We start from the raw sequence: 25,503 nt of genomic DNA on the forward strand, positions 1-25,503 counted from the left end.
AAATGCAGAGAGTAGCATGTTTTTACAAGTGAAATTTAAGACATTTTGCATATCCAGAGTCTCTCCCAAGCTGAAGACAGTTTCAGAAAACTTCAGGGATACATCCATGTTGGTCTTGGTGCAGCAATACAGAAGTGGCTTTCCACCGCCTTCTTGCGGGATAATTTTCTTTAAATTTTCCCGGTCCAGCCTACAAACCTGGAATTGCCTGTAGGAATCTCTACCATGTGCTACTCAGACTCAATTCTATTTTAACTTCAGAACCCAGACAATATCAACCATCTGCTGCCATCTGCTGAGACAGCTGTGTATTTTTAGATAATAGCTGAAATGTTCACTTTTACATCAAGGTGTATTTCTTACCTTTTTACTGATGTTCTACCATTTTGGGGTTACAGTGTAAGAGCAAGACAGTCATACTGATCTGACTTGACCAAAAATATGTGGATAGAAAAATGTAAACAGACAAAGGCAAAAAGATTCAGATGTTTTATGTACCTGTTTTCAAACATTAAACAGTGTTGTAAAAAAATGTTTACTCTGTCTGTACAGATTAGGAACCATCTGGTTGATACTGTATTTTCATTGTTAAGATTCACTTCATCTGACCCTGGCAATTTAAATGATCAAAAGGCAATTAAGCCAACCTTTCAAAGGGAGGATTCAAGTATACGTATCCTTAATATATAATTCTAACTGCTATTGCTATTGCTAATATAGGAGAGTATTTTAAGAACGTTATATTTTGTTTGAGATGAATGCAACAAAGCTCTGTGCTTCCTACCTCATAACATGCAAAGTGTGCTAAAAATTATATTTGAATAGTCCAGCAATTCAGGCATAAAATTAATTGCACTGCTTCAACAACACTCATTAAAAACACAATAAAATCAAAAACTTGTGAAGTTTGTGCTAGAAAGCTACTGATGAAATGTTAAACAGAAAGTGACTGGAACCATCCACCACTGGATGTCCCCCAACTTAGGACCGACGGTCAGTCAACAGAACTCAATTGTAACAGAGGAACGAGGTTCATTTTGGTAAAAGCCAAACCTTTAGATCGGGGGTGGGGGGGAGTGTCTTCAAACTTGGCCCTTTTATGACTTGTGGCTGAGGAATTCTGGGAGTTGACCTCCACAAGTCATAAAAGGGTCACGTTTGAAGACCCCTGCTTTAGATTCAGTCTGAACTGTGCCAGTTTCAACTGTTCTCTTTGCCGAGTTCCCGCTACCTATCTTGACCTACCAATAGCTGCTGAGAACTTGGTGATTGCATTCTGAAAACAAGAGGACTAGAATCCCTTCTCTTTCAATATTTGCAAACAGGAATTCAGAGCAGAACCACGAAGGATGGACAGCTATTGGTCAGCGGCTCCTTGGTGGTCTCTGAGCTTGGCTGTTTTCTTGCAGACTTTTCATTTCCCCCCCCCCAAACTGGGTTACATCATTAGTGCTAGTACAGCGAGTCCTCTACTTACAACAGTCCATTCAGTAACCAAGGTTACAACGGAGCTGAAGAGTGACTCGAGACGTGTTTTCACACTTACAAGCGAACAGTTGCAGCATCCCCGTGGTCATGTGATCCAAAATTCAGATACTTGACAACTGACTCAACTTTATGATGGATGCAGGTTCCCGGGGTCACGTGATCCCCGTTTGCGACCTTCTGACAAGCAAAGTCAACGGGGAAGTCAGATTGACTCAACAACCATGTTACTAGCTTGACAGCTGCAGTGACTTATAAGATAGATAAGACACTCTTTATTGTCAGTTTTGACTGTGAATGCACTGGCCCACTTTAAAAATGAAATTCTGTTGCCTACTCTCAAAAGAAAGTATGTATCTACCCATACATGACACACACATATACACATGATACACACACACATACACACACACTGTATGGAACAAAACTGTGACTGAATCTAGATGTTCTGCTTCGGATACCACAAAGCCCCCTCCTCCCAGAAGGCAACAAGGAAAAGAGGTTGTAAAGAGGATGTGTAACATTCCAGACAATCCTGCGGACCCTGCTCAAGCAACCCTTATATGCCATGTCCTGGATGGAAGGGAGGGAACTGCCAATAATCTTTTCTGCCATCCTCACCACTCTCTGGACCGCCTTCCTGTCCGAAGCAGAGATGCTTCCAAACCAGACAATAATGCCGTATGACAGGATGCTCTGGATCGTCCCTCTGTGGAAAGTGGTCAGGACAGGGGAAGGAAGATGAGCTTTTCTCATACGACGCAGAAAGTGCAGCCGCCGCAGTGCCCGCTTCACCAGTGTCTCGCTGTTGAGCGACCAAGCCAGCCCACTTGTTAACTTGTTAACTGCACACCCAGAAGCTCAAGGCTGCTAACCTCTTCCCCAGGTGAATCATTAACACACACAGAAGTGTGTGGTTGTGCTGGCCCTTTCTGAAATCCACAATGATCTTAAGTTTTTCCTACATTTAGGACAAGGCTGTGTTTATTTACACAGGTTCACCAAACCCTCTACCTCCTTGTGGTAAGCACCCTCATTGTCATCCTGAAAAAGGCCCACAACTGTCGTGTCAAAGAATGGGGTGAAATTTACTTAACACATGTCTCACGCTCAGCAACAGGAATTTGGGGCTCAACTATGGCTGTAAGTTGAGGACTGCCTCTATTGACGATGTTTTCGGCAAGAAAATAACCAAGCCCAAAGCATCAAGGATCCCTCATTTCAACCCTGAGTACAAATATTCTTTAGTGGTAGCTTTTTTCTTCCTAATCAGCTTATATTTTCCTGCTCCAAAAGCTGTAGGGGATGGCTGTCATTTTAGGGTCAATAACATTATCTTATTTAGAGGAGGAGGTGTGAGTTTTAATGCATTAAATATCTCATTTATGTCCCCTTCTCCCTTTTAGGGAAGGAGTGGGGGAAGGGGGGGGGGAAACTGCATGTAGTCCTGCCAACTCTGGCTTCGAGTCAACGCAATTACAAATTAATCCATATGATCAGACAGCATTTGCAGTTTTCCAGGGGATAATTACGATAATGTCTTGCACAGCAAGCAGACGGGTTTCATAATCACCGCTTCTTCCTTCTTCTTCTTCTTTTAACAAAAAATAAAGCCAGAAGCTAGATACCTGGGTGAGCAGCCTTTCTTTCTCTTCGGCCTCTTCGGAAGAAAGAGGAGCCGATTCATCGATCTTCCGCTGTTCCTCCTTCTGCACCTGAGCTGCATTGGGAAGCTCAGGATTTCTGGGGACCTAAAACCAGCAAGGAAATGAATGAATGGTTAAGAGAGCAACGCTATTAAAGGTTCCGGATGGAGGCCTATCCGGCTCCCTTCATGGCCTGTCTCTGAAACGCCAAAAGGCAAGACTGATGCTTTTTTTTCCTCCCATCTATTGGGGATTTGTTAAGGGAAGAAATATTTCTCTGGCATCGGGGCAATAGTAGAGGAACATTCTTTTTACTTGTGTTTACAGGCCTCGGAAAGTTCTCCAGGCGAGATGAACGTAGCCTATCATAACTCATCTCTTTCCCTTGCCTCCGTGATGGCTTGCAAGCACTTGTTCCACCCAAGTGTACCAGTAACAGCAATACATAAGTGGCCAATACGTGTCCAGAGCTCTTTTTAAAGCTTCCAAAAGCCTCTGGGTATCATGAATATAAGTTTGTTTGTGTGTGTGTGTGTGTGTGTGTGTGTGTGTGTGTGTGTGTGTATGTGTATAGAGAGAGAAGACACAGCAGGAATACAAATCTTCCAGTGCTTAGGCACTGAAGAAGTGACTTGTGTAATAACCTCTCTCCTGTTTGGAACAGGTCAGTGCTACCAAAAAAATTTGATTTTAACAACGATGCATATATAAATCCGGGGTAGGGAGGATTATTATTTAATATTAGAATATCATTTATTCAATATTAAGGTTGTAGTTTCTTACCTTGTAGCCTATCGTCTTCCGATAATAGAGGATTTCTTTTTCAAGAAGTTCAAATAACCGGGGTGGAAAGAACTGGAAATCTTGAATATTTGGCTGCTTTGGTGGTCGTGGAGCCTTTGAAATGAAACATGTATGGTTTTGGTGCTTGTGTTCTGGTTTTTATTTGTGTATTCGCAAAATATTGGCTCTTTTGTGTAACATGGAAGGTTAAACGGCTCACCTTTGGGATTTTAGGCTCGCTGACCCGGAGAGCCTCTCTAAAATAGGCATCCACAGCATAGTTGGCTTTGCGTTCTCGTTTTGGAGGCTCAATCCATTCCATCATGCTCAGCTAGGGGAAAAAATCTCATTAAAACGGTAGGGAATAGATTGACAGGTTCTGGCTAAGACAGGTGCTCCTTTACAAAAAATCTGAATAAATTGCTGTGCACTGGGTAATGCTTTCTGCATTGCTTCTGAACAGAAGTACGCCTTTCTTAAACATTGAAATGTGAATAGTGAACAGGAGTAATGAACTTCCTTGCCATACATTAAACCACAGCAGTATTGGAATTTGAGAAAACTAGGAAATCGAAGCCCATGTAAGTTGTTCTACATGCATGAGCTTGGATGACAGCTTCCTTCAGAGAAACTAAAATTGCGTTCACGGGACTCGTGTTGAGAATTCCACAATGAACTTGACTAGGATACATTTTCCCACGCATCCGTCGCCTGGAACCCAAGTACAATTAATTTTTGGACCACTTTCATGCCTCCTACATTCTACACCGGTTGGACTATGCTTACTGCATGCCTTAGCGGCAAAATTAATGGGGGGACAGACATTTGGTAATTAAAGAAAAAATATATATAATGGCTTGATTTAATGCTGGCTGGGGGACTCTGGGAATTGAAGTCCGTACATCTTAAAGTTGCCAATGTTGTAGATATTACTGGATGAAATCTTCCTCCGTTTCTGTCCATTGGCAATGCAGGCTGATCTGAAGATTTAACAGAATAATAGAGCTGGAAGGGACCTTGGAGGTCTTCCAGCCCAACCCCCTGTTCAAGCAGGAAACGCTTTACCCATTCCAGACAAGCGGGTATCCAATCTCTTCTTAAAAACCTCAGTGATGAAGCACCCACAACTTCTGAAGCCTAGCCATTTCACTGGTTACTTGTTCTCACTGTTAGGAAACTTCTCCTTAGTTCTAGGTTGCTTAGTTTCCATCCATTGTTTCTTGTCTTGCCTTCTGGTGCTTTGGAAAACAGGTTGCCCCCCTCTTCTTTGTGGCAGCCCCTCCAATATTCGAACAGTGCTATCATGTCACCCCTAGTCCTTCTTTTCACTAGACTAAAGGTAAAAAGGTAAAGGTTCCCACGCACATGCGTGCTAGTCGTTTCCGACTCTAGGGGCCGGTGCTCATCTCCGTTTCAAAGCCGAAGAGCCAGCGCTTGTCCAAGGACGTCTTCCGTGGTCATGTGGCCGGCGTGACTAGACGCCAAAGGCGCACGGAACGCTGTTCCCTTCCCACCGTGGTGGTCCCTATTTTTCTACTTGCATTTTTACGTGCTTTAGAACTGCTAGGTTGGCAGAAGCTGGGACGAGTAACAGGCGCTCACTCTGCTACGCGGCACTCGGGATTCAACCCGCCAAACTGCCGACCTTCTGATCGACTAGATAAGCCCAAATCCTGCAACCATTTTTCATACTTTGTAGTCTCCAGCCCTCTGATCGTTTTTGTTGCTCCTTTCTGCACACTTTTCACTGTCTCAACATTTTTTATAATATTGTAACCAAAGCTGGGTGCAGTATTCTAAGTGTGGTCTCCCTAAGGCTTTATAAATATCCAGTGCTTATTTTAAGATGTTTATGATCCTACTGAAATCAAGTCATTCTCTGCAATGCAATTCATGCAACTGCAATGCCACATATGTATTAAAAGTATACCTTTTGTTTCCCTCTATAATCTTCCCCTTCAAAATTGTACAAACTCATTTCAGTGTCCATTGTGAAGTTCCGAAGAGAGCTTTCACCCATTTTTTGCAAACGTTCGTTCATTTCAGCTGTCTACAGAAAGTCACAAGCGCCAAAAGAAAAAAGAAAGAAAGAGAACATATTTTTAGAAATGTCTTTTTCATGTATATAAATACTATGGCTGATTTTAATCAGTCTGTATGAAAAGTTAAGCTAACCAAAGAGATTTATTTTTCTGGTTAGTTCGGAGCTGATATTTATTAAAGATAGCAGAAAAAAATAAACAAGGCACAGTGATTTATGTTCCACATTATCTCACCTTTTTTTCACCTCTTTCTAAAATAGTAGTAATGTCTTCATCAGTCAGTTCACTGTCTTTGGAAGCGAATACATGAGTTGCTCCATGACGGATCATTTGCAACATTTCATCTTTTGCTAGTTTGTTAGACTGCTGATCGATAAGCCTTCCTAATACATACAACACAGAGAATTTTAACTCCAAACCCATTCTGAGTTCTATACTAGAATTATAAAGTCATATCCTTATCTAAGCAGGCTGTTTAATAAAATCATGATTTAAAAAAGTGGAAGTATAACAACAAATCTAGTCCAACCCACTGCCCAGGCAGGAAACCCTATATCATTTCAGACAAATGGCTATCCAGTCTCTTCTTAAAAACTTCCAGTGTTGGAGCATTCACCACTTCTGGAGGCAGGTTGTTCCACTGGTTAATTGTTCTAATTGTCAGGAAGTTTCTCCTTAGTTCTAGGTTGCTTCTCTCCTTGACTAGTTTCCATCCGTTGCTTCTTGTCCTGCCTTCAGGCGCTTTGAAGAATAGCTTGACTCCCTCTTCTTTGGGGCAGCCCCTGAGATCCTGGAATAACTGCTATCCTGCCCCCCTTAGTCCTTCTCTTCATTAAACTACACATACCGAATTCCAGCAACCGTTCTTTGTATGTTTCAGCCTCCAGTCCCCTGATCATCTTGGTTGCTCTTCTCTACACTCTTTCTAGAGTCTCAACATCTTTTTTGCATCGTGGTGACCAAAAATACAAGGAATGAAACAGCTTTTTTTCCAGCTTCACTACTAAACACTATTGGCCAAAACCTGCCTTCCCTAGATTTTATCTCCGGATACCACAAACATATTAAACATTACCTTGTTGAATAACAATTGAGTCCAGTCTCAGTTTTATCTCGGCTCTTTCTACTATCCTCTCTTCAACGGTGTTGTCAGTGATAAGTCGAAATACCCGCACGGGCTTTTTCTGGCCGATCCGATGAGCACGATCCTAATCACGGTAAATTAATAAAGGTGCAAGTGAAGAGATGCTGAAGGCCAAGACAAAGGGGAATGTTATCATTATTTTACCTAGCTTGATTAACCCTTCAAATGCAGTATTTACGTAACATGTTCTTTTTTTAATTAGCTTATCTGAAGGAGTGCAACCGGCCAGAAATGTACCTTACCATCGCTTGTAGATCGACTTGTGGGTTCCAGTCTGAATCATAGAGGATCACAACATCAGCTGTCGCTAAATTAATCCCCAGGCCTCCGGCTCTTGTACTTAACATAAAAACGAACTTCCTACTGTTTGGAGCATTAAAGGTGTCTATTGCTTCCTAAAAGAAGGAGGAGGAGGAGAAGGAGGGGGGGAGGAGGAAGAGGAGGAGGAGGAGGACTATATTAAAAATACTGTTTCCTGGAAGGGATCAAGAACCTGTTCTTTTTTCTGCCTTGTTTCTAAAATAGTTACATCTTAAATTGCGGTATTTGATTCTAAATTCTTTTTAAAAATGCATTTTATCCCAATTTCATTTTAAATTGTATTTTACTTCTATTTTATCCTAAATTATTTCATTTCATTTCATTTATTATATTTGTATATTTGTGTATTATATTTGTATACCGCCCTTCTCCTTTTAACTAATTCCATTCTAAACTGTTTTTACTACATTTTAGTATAATGTGCATTTGGAACTCTGCAGCTCGATATGGCCCACGGGTTAATCAATAAAGATTTTAAAAAAAGATATAGGGACAAATCTGGCCATGATAGAAACATAGTGAATCAAAACCCTTTCCTTTACATCTCCAAGCAGTTCTGCGAGCAACCCGATCCCCAGCCTATGAATTACAGAGATTGCCAAACACCACAGGTGATTCTCACTGGCATCCTTTGTAAACGCACCTTTTATTTTCCCTTAAAGTGATACAGGTCGTCTTCGGCTTGTAACCATTCATTTAATTACCATTCAAAGTTACGACAGTACTGGAAAAAAATGTTTAACAAGCTTTCCCCGCATTTATCAACTTGCAGAAGATGGGAATTGAAGCCCTTGGCAACCATCATGTATTTACAATGATTGCCACACGCCAGGGTCGGAGGACCACCCTGTTCAACCTTCCCAGTGGGTTTCCAACAGGTAACATCGACAGGAGAAGCTGCAGTCATTTAACAACTGTGCGACTCAATTAACAACCATGGCAAAAAAAATAACAATCATAAAACCAGGTTGAACTGCCTTAACGACCGCATCGCTTAGGGAGGGAAGTTCCAGTTCCAATCGTGGTTTTAAGTCAAGGGCTACCTGTAAGTTGAAACTCAAATCAGAAAGTCGACTGACACGACAGAATGCCATAATGACAGATCAATCTCTGTTTATAAGGCCTGACAGAAGATAAAGACCGCTGACACGGCAAGTTGGCCCTCGGGAAAAGAGCGAAGAAGTCTTAGTGGTTACACAGCCTGTGTTCAGGATAGGACAAAATAAACATTCAAGCAACTAGAGAAATCATTCCCACCTCTCTCTCCTCGTGGGGCGTTTGCCCATCCAGGCGACAATATTCATAGCCTCGCCACATGCAATAGTCTTCCAATATATCCAGCAAGCGAGTCATTTGGCTGAAAACAAGAACTCTGGAACCTGAGGGGCAAATGAGAGAGAGAAGCACCTTTAGCCACACTGTCGGTAATGATAACGAGAAGATCTACATTAAATAGGAAGGTCCGAGAAAGAACGGACCTTTACTGGTATCAGTTAGGACCAATGAGTAAAGGCTAACTTTGGTTGGTCTTCTCAACTGAATCTGGAATTGATTATTTATTTATGTATTAAATTTACAGGCCACTTGACGGCATTGCAGCTGGGCAATTTTTTTTTTCATTCATTCATTCATTTATCCATTCGTGCGTTTCTATCCCACCTTTATTATTTTTACAAATAACTCAAGGCTGCAAACGTGTCCAACGCGCCTCACTCCTCTTCTTTTCCCCACAACAACAACCCTGTGAGGTGAGTTGGCCTGAGAAAGAGGGACTGGCCCAATGTCACCCAGCTGGCTTTCGTGGCTAAGGTGGGAACTTGAACTCAGGACTCTCCCATTTTCTAACCTGGTGTCTTAACCACTAGACCAGGGGTAGGCAACCTGGGCTCTTTTATGACTCATGGACTTCAACTCCCAGAATTCCTGAGTCGCTGACTCAGGAATTCTGGGAGTTGAAGTCCATGAGTCATAAAAGAGCCCAGGTTGCCTACCCCTGCCCAAGACAAAACGCTGTCTACTGGCAATGGATAATATAAGACAATTAAAAATACAACAATAGGGAAATTGTGCAGAACAAAAGTCCAGGGGGGGAGGAGGGGGAAGACAGAATGCCACAAGGAAGTCTCACAAGGGGTCCCACCAAGGGGTCCCACTAGCTCAAAACTGGGAGGGCAGGGAAGGAGAGAAGTCTGTCTTACCCTGTTCTTTGAGTTTGGATAGTAATTTGTCCAGGGCAACCATTTTGCCGCTATTGCTCACTAGATGAGTATCGGTGGTGTAAGGTGGGCCTGGTTCAGCCCCGTCAAACAGGTAGGGGTGGTTACAACACTTCCTCAGCTGCATCAGGATGTTCAACAACCGCATCTTGTCCATTTTGCCCGCTGAATTTAAGATATCGATGTCTTTCATCAGGATCTTGGTATACCTATAAGGTTAATTGGATCATTGAAGAATAAAGGAACAACACATTAATGTCTGAATGCATAAAGGATGGAAGAGTATCGGTCATCTATATCCCTGTTTGACCATTTAAATGGGACTTAACTGTACACTTTAAGCTTCTTTGCTTTCTTTCTTTTTAAAAAAAAAACAACGTTCAGGAGTTTTTCAAACCTGTGAACTCTGAACTGTTTGTGCAAGCTCATCAAATTTGGTATTTGCTGCAGGGTGTATATATATATACACACACACATTACACACACACACACACAGAGAGAGAGAGAGAGAGAGAGACAGACAGACAGACAGATATAGATAGATAGTAACTGAGAGTGAATGGAAGATTTATCCTCTTTTTTTCCTGCTAAAGGTAAAGGTTTCCCTGTACAGTCATGTCTAATTCTAGGGCACACCTCGGTTTCATGGCCAAGGGAGTTGTCCAAAGACATTTTCCGGGGGGGGGGGGGTCATGTGGCCAGCATGGCTAGATGCCAAAGGCACACGGAAAGCTGTTCCTTTTCCACCAAGGTGGTACCTATTAATCTACTCAAAATTTGCATGCTTTTGAACTGCTAGGTGGGCAGGAGCTGGGATAGGAACGGGAGCTCATCCTGTCTAACAGCATTTGAGTCTCAAACCCAGACAGTCAGCTTTCTAGATGACAAGCTCAGCGCCCTTTAACCATGGCCCGTTTCTTCCTGCTACCGAGATAAAAATGGTCACCAATGCTCTAGGACAGGGGTCTTCAAACTTGGCAACTTTAAGACTTGTGGACTTCAACTTCCAGAATTCCTCAGCCAGCACTGGCTGGCTGAGGAATTCTGGGAGTTGACGTCCACAAGTCTTAAAGCTGCCATGTTTGAAGACCCTTGCTCTAGGAACTGTTGACTACCAAGAAGAGAATACTGGAATTAAAGAGGGTGGGTAAAGCTCTCACAATTCCACATGTTATTAATCCCAAAATGGCCACACACATTTTAATCCCATCAAAAGTTTAAAAACAGGAGAAAGGGAAGTTATCCCAGATAGTTTTGCAGCTGTGGAGAGAGCCTCAAAACTAGCTGCTGCCCATTTGACCAGATCATGTCTGCTGCTCACGAACAGAAGGAAATGGAGGCCTCTTGTTTCTGAATGTGTTCCATTACACAGATTTGTCATCTGCCTTAAGAAATACACATATTAAAGGCAGAGCAATCAGGTGTGTTAAGATTAAAACTTTGGCTCTCCCCTTTCTCAAGTCAAATTCCTGCCTTCTGTTTCTCTGAACATCGAGAAACAGCAGCAAAACTTTTTTTTTAAAAAAAAATCTATTCTCCTCCATTCCCAACCTATTGGCTTTACAGAGGGAAAAAAAGAGGAAAAAAGAGCCAACACATCTTTGGGGGGAATACTAATCTAATGACAATAGCAACCTGAATTTCAGCATTTATTTAGCAAATGTCGAATATTTGGTGTAGGGTTAGGGTTACAAGAGAAATCTTGTAATGTAGATTAATACTCTATTATTGCCCCAGACTAAAGTGGGAAGCGGAGAAAAGAACTATAGCTTAAGCTACAATAGCTTACTTAAAAAGTATCCAAACCAATCATACACACAGAAAAATATAAAAGAAATATTAAGGATGGCTTAAAAGAGCTTCCAGGTACATTAATATATTCAACTGCCAGTTGTTTTAATAAGGACCACCTTGCTTTCATCATATAATCAGTGCATCGTTCTCCTGTTATAAGATTTTTTTTAAAAAAAATTACCATTCCCTCTGCATTTTGCTGAGTCCCAGATAAATTTTTACTTCTTTTTTAGGAGGCAAGCTTTTTTCCACTTCAGCTTTTATGCGCCTTAGCAGAAATGGTTTCAAAACCTGGGGGGGGGGGGGGAAACAGAAACACGGGGAACATTTTAGTGATATCCCAGATTCTTCAGATATTTCTCCCTGTACAGTAGTCCCCAACATGTGGCAAAGGGGGCTGAAATTATGGTTGCAACTTGTGGTCATACGTCAAGGTGCCATGTGACTGGACTCAATTTTACGACTGTTTTTACATTGGGTGTAAAGAAAAACACTACAGTCATTAAGCAAAGCCAATGAGCGTTAAGGGAATCCATTGTCTGGAATGGGCATATTTACTGGAAACTGGGAAAAATGTCACAACTTGGGGTCAAATAACTGCAGGATGTTGCAACCGGTTGTAAATGTGAACCAGCTGCCAAAATGCAATCATGTGACCATGAGGGTATAAGGTAGCGGTCATAACTTCAAGGACAGGAAGTAAGTAGGTTTAAGTCTAAACTCTGAACAGTTGTTAAACAACTCGCTGTTAAGTCAAGCTTACAGCGAAACTTCTGCCATCTTCCTTTAATACCAGACTACATTGCCCATAATCCCCAGCTTTACTAATATTATAGCAATTGTGTAAACTCTTCATTTTTATTTGCAGAAATTGGTTGCTTCGCTTTTTTAAAAAAAGGAAATCTATTCCTTCAAAATAGGTAATTGATATTTTATACACTATTCATACATAGATTAGAATGTTATTTGTTTTAAAAACATGTATTTCCGAAAAACTATATAAGCAAGTCAGATGGCCCGTGCTCTTTGTAGTAAATATTTATCAATTTAAAAAAATCCTCCCAAATGTATACAAAACAGGAGAGTGGCACCTCACACGTCAATAAAAAAAGCAGTAAATTAAAAATGCATATACGTTTATGAACTGTTAAGTCCTTTTTTTAAAAAAAAACTTCACCAAAGGAGAAGTGAGGTGAGCCCTGGAAAAGGAGTTTAAAAGCCTAGATTCGAACACCATAATAGTTTCACTGAAAGTCACACACTGCCTCAACCATGCGCTGCCCAGTCTCTGATGCATGGAAGTTAGGCCAATAAACGTCTATCAAGAAATGCTACCATACTTACTGCATGAAGTCTTTCGACAAGCTTTTGATCACCAAGACAATTTTTAGTATCAAACCAGGAGTCAAAGTCCTGCAGATGTAAAAAAATGTATTATACTTTTATGTTTGTAATTTCAATTTTCTCAATGCTCAGGTTAGCTCAAATAGAAATTATAGGACACAAAGAAAGTCTATTTGACTTGGAAATCAACATATCTATGTTGAATTCTTCCGTCCCATACTACGTAAAATATAATCTTTGCTCTGAAATCATAGTTCTGCCACAAATGTACATCACCAACTGCAATTGGAAAAAAGGAGGAATCTAACAAATGTAAAGTTAGGGTGCAAGTATATTTTGCTCTAAGGCAGGGGTAGGCAACCTTGGCTCTTTTATGACTAGTGGACTTCAACTCCCAGAATTCCTGAGCCATCCACACTGAGGGGAAAGGGAAATATTTCCAAGCTGAGCCATGCTGGCTCAGGAATTCTGGGAGTTGAAGTCCACGAGTCATAAAAGAGCCCAGGTTGCCTACCCCTGCTCTAAGGTATGGAGAAGGAAGGGAAAACTCAACACAAGTATATCAATTTTACAGTGGCAACCCTTGATTTTGTAGTACATGTTGTTCCACCAGAAAATAAGACCACATCTGCTTCTAATTCTCAAGGAAAATGTAATCCAGCCATTTTTTTCCTCTATAAGTGATGCACCTGCTGGAAAATAAGTTCAAAATATCAACATAAATCAGAATAGAGCTTGGAGGTCTTCTAGTCCAACACCTTGTTCAAGCAGGAGACCCTACACCATTTCAGACAAATGGTTGTCCAGTCTCTTCTTAAAAACTTCCAGTGATGAAGCACCCACAACTTCTGAGGGCAAGGAGTTCCACTGCTTGAATGTTCTCAATGTTGGGGGAAATTTCTCCTTAATTCCAGGTTGCTTCTCTCATTGATTTAGTTGCCTTGTTTCTTGTCTTGCCCTCTGGTGCTTTGGAAAATAGGATGACCCCCATCTTCCTTGTGGCAGCCCCTCAACTACTGAAATACTATCATGTCATCCCCACCAGTCCTTCTTTTCTCTAGTCTAGCCATACCCAATTCCTCAAACAATCCAACAGCCTACATAATTACACTTGGCTATATCAAAGAAAAAAACATAGCAAGGATACATTGCAGGTTAGCCAAGATTAATTAGGCTGATTCTTGATCTGAGCATTCCTACCTACAGCAATTATTCCTCTAGGTCCTTATGTACCCTCGTTATGAGCTGCTTCCATGAACTTGGTTATTTACCTGTCTCTCACCACCTTTCTTATTTCTCCTCTGTTATAAGCCATTGTTAGTAAAATGCAAAAGCAAATGCGGTGATTTGAAGGTAAAACCTAGTTTGCTGTAAAAGGTGTAATTTAATTAACTGAAAAACTTCAGTGTCAAACCCAGTCTCACCTCTGCAGAATTAAAGACATCTGGTAAAAGGAAATTGAGCAATGCCCACAGCTCGTGAAGATTATTCTGTAAAGGGGTTCCTGTTAAGAGCAAGCGATTTGTTGTCTTGAATTCACGGACAATCTCTGATAGCTAACCAAAAAAATAAAAAAATAAAAAAATGAAGAGCTTTTATTGCCAATATATTCCAAAGATACATTTTTATAAACACTTACCTCTTGAAATTTAGAAAACAAACTTCTGGTCTATTATAATTTCTTACAGGCAAATTGAATACAATGGGTGAAATCTTACTCTAAAATTGCATTTTGTGTTCTACAAAGAACTTTACAAGACAATGTCACATCAAAAGGCCAGAAAGACTTTCAAGCGTTCATCCAACTAAAATGAACTCCAGATCATTCTAACTCAGAAGAAGACATCTTGGGCCTATTCAAACTGAACAGATACGTTTTCCATGGTCCAGGATGACTCTTCCAGTTTTTTTGCTAGTTTTTGCACCAGTCTCAGGAAGGTTCATGGCATCCTTAAGTACACAGTCAACAGGAAGCAGGAGTACATCAAAAGGGCCACCCAGATGTTCAAAACATCTGAACATCACAACTGAGCACAAACTGGTGCTGGAGCAAAAAAAATATACCGTATTTTTCGGACCATAAGACGCACCGGACCATAAGACGCACCCAGTTTTTAGAGCAGGAAAACAAGAAAAACATTCTTTCTCCTTCTCTCTCTCTCCCTCTCTTTCTCTCTCTCTCTCTTTCTCTCCCTCCCTCTCCCATTGTTCCTTCCTTCCTTCCCTCCCTCTTTGTCCTTCCCTCTCTGCATTAGAGCAGTACCCGCGGAGGCGGCCCTGCAGCCCAGCTTTCTCTTGCAGAAAGCAAGCTGAAACGGAGTGAGGGAGATTGCCAGAAATGCGAATCGGCCGATCTCGCGCTCCTGCAAACTCCCTCGCTCGGTTTCAGCTTCCCTTGCTACAAGAGAAAGCAGGCTGAAACGAGGTAGATTGCAGCAGCGCGAGATCAGCCAATTCGCATTCCTGGCAATCTCCCTCACTCCGTTTCAGCCTGCTTTCTCTTTGTAGCAAGGGAAGCTGAAACCGAGCGAGGGAGTGCAGGAGCGTAAGATCGGCATTTCTCAGCACGTGCCGATTCGTGCTCCTGACAATCTCCCTTGCTTTCCACTTGCGGAGGTTGGGGCTGGCCATACGGATCACCTTCGGACCATAAGACGCACCCTCATTTTCCCCCCCCACTTTTGGGGGGAAAAAGCGCGTCTTATGGTCCAAAAAATACGATATATAAGAGATAACCCAGTATGTGAAGTTTCTTCTATGAGCTCTCCAGGGTCCTGAAATTGTAAAGGTTTAGTTCTGTTCATCTGGTTCCACTCTTTGCTAGTTGCCATTTCATTTATTGGATTCCTCAGCCAGTCCAAGCAAGCTGAAAGTTTTATATACCAAAAAGCTCCCCTTCTCCTTTCTTCGCTGCTTACCAAACAAAAGTAAAACTTACCTTGGACTTTTCATTTTTTATCCGATGAGCTTCATCAATCACCAGATACCTCCAGTTAAATTTTTTGAAAACGGACTTTTCTTTAATGACCATTTCGTAGGAGGTCACACACACATCCCACTCTCCAGGCATCATAACATCACGGATGAAAGCAGCCTGTATGGAAAAACGCACACATAAAACAAACTCTCTAACAGAACCAGCTCAGAAAAACTGCAACCATGACCATCTAGCAATGCAATTTCAGAGAAAAAGAGCCTCCAGAAGAAGCAGAAATATGAACTTTTAGAAATAATTGACACATTTAGATCATTCATTAAATAATACGAAAAGTGCATTCCTGCCTGCATGGGGGAAAGGGAGATATCCGTTCTTCAAAGGATACGAGCAGTGATGTTAAAACAAAGCTTTCCCCCCTTATAACAGGAGAAACAGTATTTTCCTAGAAAACAACAGGCTTAGCCTTTGAATAGCATGCCTGTACTCCGAACAGCGGATGAATCCAATACAAAAATATGTCATGTGCACCTAAACAAAGCTGGATATAGCTAGTATTTCTATCAAGCCATACATGTAATAGGTTCATCTCTCTGCCACATTAAAAATTATATGCTGTATTAATATCTGCAGCTCTGAGGTGTTGCACAAAAGAGTTCAGAGACACAACACTGGGACTTTGGTTTTCACCACTGCTTTAATGCTATTTATAAAAATATTTTAAAGGTTTAATCTGCAGCCCATTTACAATAATCAATTAAGCGTTTCATATTCCGAAACAATGTTTTTCCACCTTGGCAACTTTCACATATATATGGACTTTGACTCCCAGAATTCCCCAGCCAGCATTAAAAGTCCACATATCTTGAAATGTGCAGAAGTTGCAAACAAAGAATTACATTCTGACTTACAGTGTAAATCACCAGGTGACTGAGTAAAAGTGACACTTACTCTGGCATCCTTATCTCCAATAAGGCAAACTGCCCGTAATGATGGAACCCAGCGTTTAAATTCATTCATCCAGTTATGCAAAGTTGATTTGGGCACCAGAACCATGTGTGGACCGGGAATGTTTCGATAATGCTTCAGATAGCCCAGCAATGCAATTGTCTGTAATGTCTTTCCTAGACCCTACGACAGTTTTAAAAACAGTATTTAAATGTTACGCATCTCTTTTTAACAGTTCTGAAATAATCTCCATCCATAATCATGCATAAAGGAAGCCGCTGATCACGGTATGATCTATGGCGTCAAAATCCGCCATAATTTCAAGATATTGCAATATACAAATTACTATTCTGATTAGCATTTGTTTCCGGACAATAAAATAACTTCTTGAGAACGATCCTCTGTAATTCATAAGAAATATTACGCAGAATGAAATGTTTAATTACAATTCACTCTGAGCCACGCTGCAACTGAATATTTTAGCTGCGGTTTGTATTATTGTTATGCATTATGTATTCCTTGCTTCGCTTTATATTCATGACTCCTTGGGATATCAGCTGCTTGGTTAAATTTTTGCATGCAAAAAAGGATACACTGCATTAAAAAATCATGTTACAGTCACAATTGCCCAAAACTCCCACTACCTGACTTTTTTTTAAAAAAAAAAAAAAAAAAAGAGAGGGATCTACAAAATATGAAAGACACACAAAAGACATAAGAAGACCCTCATCCTGCTAGAACCACTAAAGGTTTCCATCTTGCCTGTTTCCCTATATATGATTTGTTGGATATCATAAAAAGACTCAGATCGTCAACAACCCCTGAGCTAATAAATGCCAGACTTATTACAATGGAATATGAAATTAGGAGGAGTTTGGTGGTAACTTTTCTGACTAAAAACACGTTTTGTTATCTGATATGTAGATTGGGTTAGGTCAAGGGTCAGCAACCTGAAACAGTGAAAGAGCCACTCGGAACCGGTTCCCTCACAAAAGGAAAAACTGGGAGCCGCAAAAAAATGCGTGCGCATGCGCGTACATGCGCGCAGAACAGGGTTTGACTGAAGAGTGGAGCCAAGGCGAGATATGTACCTACCCTGCATATTTGAATTGATTGAACTTTTTTAGTCCCACTTTTTTTTTTTGGGACTGCACATGGCAGAGGACTGGGAGGCGCAGGAGACGGCTGAAAGAGCCGCATGCGGCTCCGGAGCCGCGGGTTGCAGACCTGTGGGTTAGGTCAATGTAGGTTTTAAAGTTAGGGTCCAGTCACTTTATGCATCTGATAAAAGTGAGTTGCAGCTCACAAATCCACATACCTTTTAACAAAGTGTGTTAGTCGTAAAAGATGGCCCTAGGCAACTCCTGATTTTTTTTATTTTTTTTTATTTTGCCATCATAAAATAATGCATCTCCTCCCACACTGGGCCATGAAGAAGGGCTCTATAGCCAAAATAAGCTGATTATCAAATCTTTTTAAGAGCTTGGAGACTAGACTAATAATAAACCTATGGCTCTTGAATATTTTCCCCCTTATCTTATCTGAAAACTACATCCAGGTTTTTTTTTACCATTTCATCTGCCAAGATGCCATTTACGCCATTTTCATACAAGGAGATCATCCAATTCAAGCCCCTAACTTGATAGTCCCGCAGTGTTCCTCCTTTAACATCTGCAGAAACATAAAGCACCCCTCGGTTATTCTGTCATTTAGTTTAACGTATCTATGCAAGCAGAGACAATGGCCAATTGGTACACTCACAAGAAGGAGATTCCTCAAATCGGACGCACACGTTTGAGGTTTTCCGGCTTTCCGAAAGCAGCTCCTCGTCTTCCTCTTGTTCTGTCCTCCTGTGACGATAGCTAAAAAAGAAAACCCAACACATGTGCTTCTGCATTTGGGGCAAATTCCTTGGGTGACTAATCACACTTGGCCAAATAAAGTATTCTGTTCTAATCTGTGCTAGTCTAGTCCAGTCCAGTCCAGTCAAGTCCAGTCCTTCTTCCTACTCCTATTCCATTCTAATTATTTTTGTCAATGTCACCCCTATGTTCTGTACCAGCCTGCTACCGGCCCTGCAGAAAAGGCAGGGACAACCCCTTTTACAAGAAGGCAAGAGGCTGGAATTACGCCTGCCAAATTTATTGCTACAAAAACAAATAGAACAAGACACGAACCAGGAAACAGGAGCTTTTCAAGCGGTTGCCTTCAGCAAACCAGCCCTCCCACGCATTCCCCCTTAAATACAGTTCAGGGCGTGGCTTCTCTCTGCCTCCTTCCGAGGAGCCCCATTGCCTTCCTCTGTTTACTCCTGATTGACTGCCTCCTGCGTCGGGCGTCCTTGAACAGGGCCAGCTGTGGGTCATCTTCATCCACGCTGTCAGGCTCACACAGCTGGGTCTGCGTCGTGACCAGATGAGAGGGGCCTGGCTGAGGGCTCTCATCAAGCTCTTCAACACCCCCCTCCTCCTCCTCTGAGTCGTCCGATCCAACTGCCGAACCCACAGGCTGACCCTGAATCACAACACCCTAATTGTTATTACCATTCCAACTGTTCTGTTCTGTATCTGTTCCAGTCTAGTCTAGTCGTGTAGTACAGTCCAGTACAGTCCATCTTCCTACTCCTATTCCATTCTAATTATTTTTGTCAATGTCACTCCTAATTGTTGTTAACGTTCCCACTGTTTGTCACTGACTTCACCTGAAATACAAGTGCCGAGCTGGATGCAAGCATCTCTTCAAACTGAGGTCAGTTCCTCATTCATACAGGTGGTCCTTGACTTACAGCAGTTCATTTAGTGATCATTCAAAGTCACAGTGGCACTGAAAAATGTGACATGACCGGTTTTCACACTTATGACCATTGCAACATCCACACGGTCATGTGATCAAAATTCTGATGCTTGGCAACTGGCTCATATGTATGACGGTGGCAGAGTCCCAGGGTCACGTGATCCCCTTTTGCAATATTCAAGACTCCTTGGGATATCTGCTGCTTGGTTAGAGTTTTGCATGCAAAAAAGGTTACACTGCATTAAAAAATAATGCTACAGTCACAATTGCCCCAAACTCCCACTATGACTTTTTTTTTTTAAAAAAAAGAGAGAGTGAGAGAGCAAAGTCAAGGGGGAAACCAGATTCACTTCACAACTTTGTTACTAACTTAACAACTGCAGTGATTCCCTTAACAACTGTGGCAAGAAAGGTAGTCAACTGGGGGCAAAATTCACTTCATAACTGTCTCACTTAGCAACGGAGAATTTGGGCTCAATTGTGTTCATAAGTCGAGGACCACCTGTACATGCAATACATTTTACGATGCAAATATAAACTCAATGTCACTTTAAAAAATAATTTAGAAGCAATGCATACATACTCTCCTGCTGAAAGCAAGCTCTGCTTTTCATCCTTCTTTATCCGTGGTCTTCCCAGTTTCACTTTGAGGGGAGAGGTTGGCGATTTCTGGGCTGCAGGTTGAATAAAGTGGGCAAAAAGTTCTGTCTGCTTTAGCAGGAATTCAAATCGTTTGGCTCGATCCGTTTTCTACAGCCCATACAAGAGAAGCAAAATAAGATAAGGTATGATTTACGAAAGCAAACATAGCGGGAAAGAGCGTTTGACTCTTCCTAATTAAAAATTACATTCTCTTCCAAACTTCTTCACTGCAAACCTGCGAGGAATGAAGAACGGGTTCCGCAAGACTTAAAAGAGTCCAGTTCAATGCAGAAATTAGGGAAAATATGCAGTCAGACAGTATGTGCATTAATTGCCCCTTTTAGCCCAACTGTGGTTTTTCTCAGGAAAAAAGAGTCTAAAACAGGGGTGTCAAACTCAATTTCATTGAGGGCCGCATCAGCATTGCGGTTGCCCTCAAGGGGCCGGGTGGGTGTGGCCAGGGTGGGCATGGCCTCCTGGGTGGGCGTGGCTAGAGTGCGTATGGCCTACTGGGTGGGCGTGGCCAGCTCTACATAGTTCGCATCAAGGGTGCCTATGGGGGCCTGGGCAGGAGTGGGACGGATCTGAGGGTCTCTGGCAGAAGGAGGCCCTCTGGGTCAGGGCCAGGGCCAAGGCAGTGGGGGCCGTTCCCTCACTGTTTCCAGGATGGCTTTGCGGGCCGCATGAAACCACTTTGCGGGCCGGATCCGGCCCCCGGGCCTTGTGTTTGACATGTCTGGTCTAAAATATAGACTATGATCTCAAAAAAGATAACTAAGATTGTAATCTCCACCCAGCTCCCAAATGGGCTCTAAGCGTTTTTAGCTGTAACTCTCTTTCCAACCTGGAATCATTTAACTCCAATCTCTATAAAGGAGGGGTGTCAAACTCGCAACGTCATGTGACGTGTCACGACGTATCGTGACTTTTTTTCCATTGCCGGCTATGGGATGGGTGCGGTTTCGCCATGACGCATCCGGCCCACAGGCTGGCAGTTTGACACCCCTGCTATAAAGGAAGATTAGCTAGTAGCCATACATGATGAAGGGGATGAGATGTCAGTCCAAGACCCATGGAAGGTGCTCAGGCTCTAATGCACCTATCTTTCATGACAGATTGCTAAAAAAACCAGGCAGGGACAAAATTTTGTCTGAATCACATTCTCTGATTCGGACAACTTGGACATGATACTAAAATGAAATGACTAGTATTGATTCCTGATCATCTAAACCAGGAACCTGTTCAGCAATTTCAAAGGTTGTGGAAAGAGGGCAGCTCTGAGACTCTGCAAATATCCTGAACTAGGATCAGATTGCAAGGATATTCTGATTTAAGGACAACCATGCTGAGTATTAACAACTCCTCTGTTCCTCGCTGAAACATTTTATGCAAGAATTCTGTAGCATTGTCTAACAGAAGACTTGCAACATGGTGAAGTTCCAGAACAATAAATCAGAACCATAATTTTGTAAAAGAACTTTAAAGCAGCACAGAAGAAAGCCATCTCTATTATTTAATATAAGCTGAGTGTTGCTCACACTATGTCCTGTATCATCCAGATTCTAAAAAATATGAGATGTCCAAGTTCAAAAAGACAGCTCTGATATCTACAGCATGATATTAAGCCTGGATCCAGACTAAATCAATAATCATACATACATGTACATACTCTTAGCTGGGGGAAAATTCAACAACTCAGCATCCATTTTCAGTAAAATGTAAATTACACTTGATCCAAATTCTAAACAACAGAATTTATTTATCATTTAATCGTGATAATTTATTATTTTAATTTCAAACATTAATCTGGATCTAGCCCAATATTTCAGAAACACTGCTTCTGTAGTTTGACAATAGAGAACTATGAAATTAAATAAATACTACAGGTAATGTACAATTTTACCACACGAGGGCAACATAATCCATAACGTTTTGATGAATCCCAGAGGAAGAAACACCATTTTACATATCTATGTTTATTATAAACTTTATGTTTAGTCTAAGTTCAAAATGTTCAAAAATATCTGATTAGTCACTATTTACTTGTTATATCTTTCTCCTTGTTAAAATCTATGGCAGAATCAAGCATTTAAGAATGAAGTTCAAAGCTAATTGCAGTAATTTCCAAACTTCCAAACCTAAAATAATCTCTAAGGTGCAGCAAACATAATCTAATCTTGGCAATTTGTATTTATGAAAACACATTGAATTCAATGGAGTTTACTCCCCAAAAAGTACATATGGCCTTTTCAGGGAATCACAAATTCCAACTAAATCCCACCTAACAGAGGGATAGAATCAAGATCACATGAAATGTTAATAGCACTTTACAACGCCTTGGTAAGGCCACACTTGGAATACTGCATCCAGTTTTGGTCACCGCAATGTAAAAAAGATGTTGAGACTCTAGAAAGAGTGCAGAGAAGAGCAACAAAGATGATCAGGGGACTGGAGGCTAAAACATATAGGGAACGGTTGCTGGAATTGGGCATGTCTAGTTTAATGAAGAGAAGGACGAGGGGGGACATTATAGCAGTCTTCCAATATCTCAGAGGCTGCCCCAAGCTATTCTCCAAAGCACCTGAAGGCAGGACAAGAAGCAACGGATGGAAACTAATCAAGGAGAGAAGCAACCTGGAACTAAGAAGAAAGATCCTGACAGTTAGAACAATTAACCAGTGGAACAGCCTGCCTCCAGAAGCTATGAATGCTCCAACACTGGAGGTTTTTAAGAAGAGACTGGACAGCCATTTGTCTGAAATGGTATAGGGTTTCCTGCCTGAGCATGGGGTTGGACTAGATGACCTCCAAGGTACCTTCCAACTATTATTATTATCATCATCATCATCTTTTGATGGTGAACAATAATCTATATATTGGCTCCTTGTTCATAAGAATTGTTTTAATTGTTTTAAAAAATTGAGTTGATTGCCACATCTAGGGGAAAAATGCAAGCTTACTACCACGGTGGATAATAATCAATGATTTTTTAAAAAATAAATAAAAAACTGAAGATTTTTTATTTTTATCCAATTTATTTTAATGAAATGCTTTTGAAGTAAAAAATCTATCTATAGTTTTCTATTTAAGATACGTTAATAATTTACTTTATTCAGCATGAAATGGAGCTCAGTTATGTAGCATGAGGCTGTGTATTCTGCAATATTTACATTTTTTGGTAAACCCATTCAATGAATCCAAGCTGAGATAACATGTACTGCATTGATGCATTCACACAATTTCACAATTACCATAAGATAAATCATTTTAAAAAAGCAGCCCAGAGAATTGAGTTTATAAATCACTAATGTATCAATGGGGGATGTGCCCTTGCAAACCTATTTTTTTTCCTTTACTTATTAAAGCGATGCTGTTATTATACCTTAATGCGCCTTTTAGCCTAGAGGCGCCACGTTTTATATTGAGATTTTATGGCTGACTGCACTACATTATTATTGCTTTTATTCTATGCTTGTACTGCACCAAGAAAAAAAGGCCCATAACACATACTACTTACTACCTTGAGACACCAAACACTAAAACTGTTCTTCCCAGGCTACTCACCGAGAAAAAGATTTAATACTTAAGCTGTAGAGAAAAACCATTCCAGAACCAAACGACATAAAGTCGGTCAGAAAATGCCACCTGGATTCTAAAGCATTAGCCTTTGGCACTGAAAGTTTAAAACCAAAGCTGTAATTATCTGTGGCCAGACTAACAGTAACTGCCTGCTGGAGACCAGGAGAGACACCAGGTTGTAAATCAACCTACAGTTAACCTTTTCAGGCCAAGAAACATATGGTCTCTTTAAAAAAAAACAGGACTCCTAACCCATCAAAGACAACAACCTGATTTCCACCAAGACAGCTTAATGCCTCCTCAGCTTGTATAAATGACCACAGTGGGAGCTCTCCCTGACAAGCACGGTCTGGTCTGAAGCTAAAGGGCCTTGAGTAGGCACAACAAGCAGGTACATCCAAAGTAGGGGTAGGCAACATCTGAGGAACAGAGTGCAACTCAACCTCCCAACCTTTTGGAGCAAGGGTGTCAAATTGCCGGCCCACGAGCCGGATGCGTCACGTCAAAAAAGGATATGTTGGGACACATCATATGACATTGCGAGCTTGACACCCATGTTCTGGAGGGGGGGAAGGAAAAAGTCACCTGTTAAGGGAATAATATCACAGGAAGAGGCATGACCATTTTTTTCAGTTCGAATCATCACTGAATGGGAACCATCGGTTAGATCATTTTAAAAGTGGACGTATAAATAAGGGGACTTCTTGTCAGCACAATTAAATTTAACAAAGGACACCGCAGGGAAAAAAAAAAAAGTTCAAGTAACAAATTTACCATTTTCTCTTCATATTCCGGATCAATTTCTTTTTCAGACTTAGTTGCCTTTGGAGGAAGTTTGAGTTGAAACGGAGGGTCATTTTTCTGTAAATAAAATGAAAAATTTCTAATCACAATATATTTAACAAAGAAAAAAAAGACATGTTCCTTTTCCCAGCATAGTACAGATTAAAGCATGTTAAAATGGAACAGAGCTGTGGTTCTCAACCTTTTCTTCGTGACTGACTCCCTTTAAATACCTTTTGTGGTCATGGACCACAGCCACGGACCCCCAAAATGTAACTCAAGATTTAAATCGTAACATTTCTTCAAGCCTTCGCAGACCCCCTGTGATGACATCACGGCCACCCAAGGGTCCGCGGACCACAGGTTGAGAACCACTGGAATACAGAATTTATAATTAACATTGGTATATGTCCTCTATACTTCAGGGTTAAATAATGTGTTTTATCTTCATTGGCAACATTATATTATTTTTATATCCCTACCAAATTACCCTGATGGTTGTTCGGGAATGTAAATTCAGAGTCTCTATGAAAGAAGCTTACAATTACTAAAGCTTGTATTTCTATACAAATCCTTCCCAGCATGCATCTGGGGATAAGCAAGACTACTCTCTTTAAAAAGTCTTCAAAACTTGCAACCTTAATTTGTTGTTGTTCCTCATAAGCAATAAAGATATTATAATAATTCCCTTTCACGAACTCTAGGAACCAGGAACGTGTCATTGAAACTAATAGGAAAAAAAGCTATATCTTTACCCAGTTAACCTAGGAAAGTTACAAGCAGATGTCACTGTAGGCCTCCTTATATGCCTTTCAAAGAGAATTAAACAATATTATGGAGGAAAAAGTGTTTAATGGCTACTAGATATAATGGCTAGATCAACAAGAATAGAGCCTTTAGTATTAGAAGATAGATCAACACGGTACAAAATGCTTAGGGATCTGCATACAGCGGTACCTTGATATTCAACTGCTTTGAAACTCATCAAATTTGATACTCAATGCGTTTTGACGCAAAACCTTTGTCCCGTACTCATCGTATGTTTGGT

The 25,503-nt window shown here is 41.1% G+C and overlaps 1 protein-coding gene across 1 annotated transcript in view; it reads right to left on the minus strand.

Moving 5' to 3' along the window:
* SMARCA1 (SNF2 related chromatin remodeling ATPase 1) overlaps window positions 1-25,503 on the minus strand; it is a 50,544-nt gene that overhangs the window by 18,743 nt on the left and 6,298 nt on the right. Inside the window, exons 2-19 of the mRNA XM_081336932.1 lie at window positions 24,447-24,533; window positions 20,035-20,201; window positions 18,420-18,520; window positions 18,229-18,329; window positions 16,662-16,841; window positions 15,714-15,869; window positions 14,200-14,331; window positions 12,776-12,844; window positions 11,613-11,722; window positions 9,620-9,846; window positions 8,679-8,800; window positions 7,343-7,495; window positions 7,032-7,164; window positions 6,191-6,339; window positions 5,845-5,964; window positions 4,135-4,245; window positions 3,915-4,028; window positions 3,114-3,236 (exon numbers count right to left, since the gene is read on the minus strand). Coding sequence (XP_081193058.1) covers window positions 3,114-3,236; window positions 3,915-4,028; window positions 4,135-4,245; window positions 5,845-5,964; window positions 6,191-6,339; window positions 7,032-7,164; window positions 7,343-7,495; window positions 8,679-8,800; window positions 9,620-9,846; window positions 11,613-11,722; window positions 12,776-12,844; window positions 14,200-14,331; window positions 15,714-15,869; window positions 16,662-16,841; window positions 18,229-18,329; window positions 18,420-18,520; window positions 20,035-20,201; window positions 24,447-24,533 — 2,355 coding nt within the window. The remainder of the gene's footprint in view (window positions 1-3,113; window positions 3,237-3,914; window positions 4,029-4,134; window positions 4,246-5,844; window positions 5,965-6,190; window positions 6,340-7,031; window positions 7,165-7,342; window positions 7,496-8,678; window positions 8,801-9,619; window positions 9,847-11,612; window positions 11,723-12,775; window positions 12,845-14,199; window positions 14,332-15,713; window positions 15,870-16,661; window positions 16,842-18,228; window positions 18,330-18,419; window positions 18,521-20,034; window positions 20,202-24,446; window positions 24,534-25,503) is intronic.

The sequence above is a fragment of the Vipera berus genome (assembly GCF_964194415.1).
Source record: "Vipera berus genome assembly, chromosome: 11".
Lineage (NCBI taxonomy): Eukaryota > Metazoa > Chordata > Lepidosauria > Squamata > Viperidae > Vipera > Vipera berus.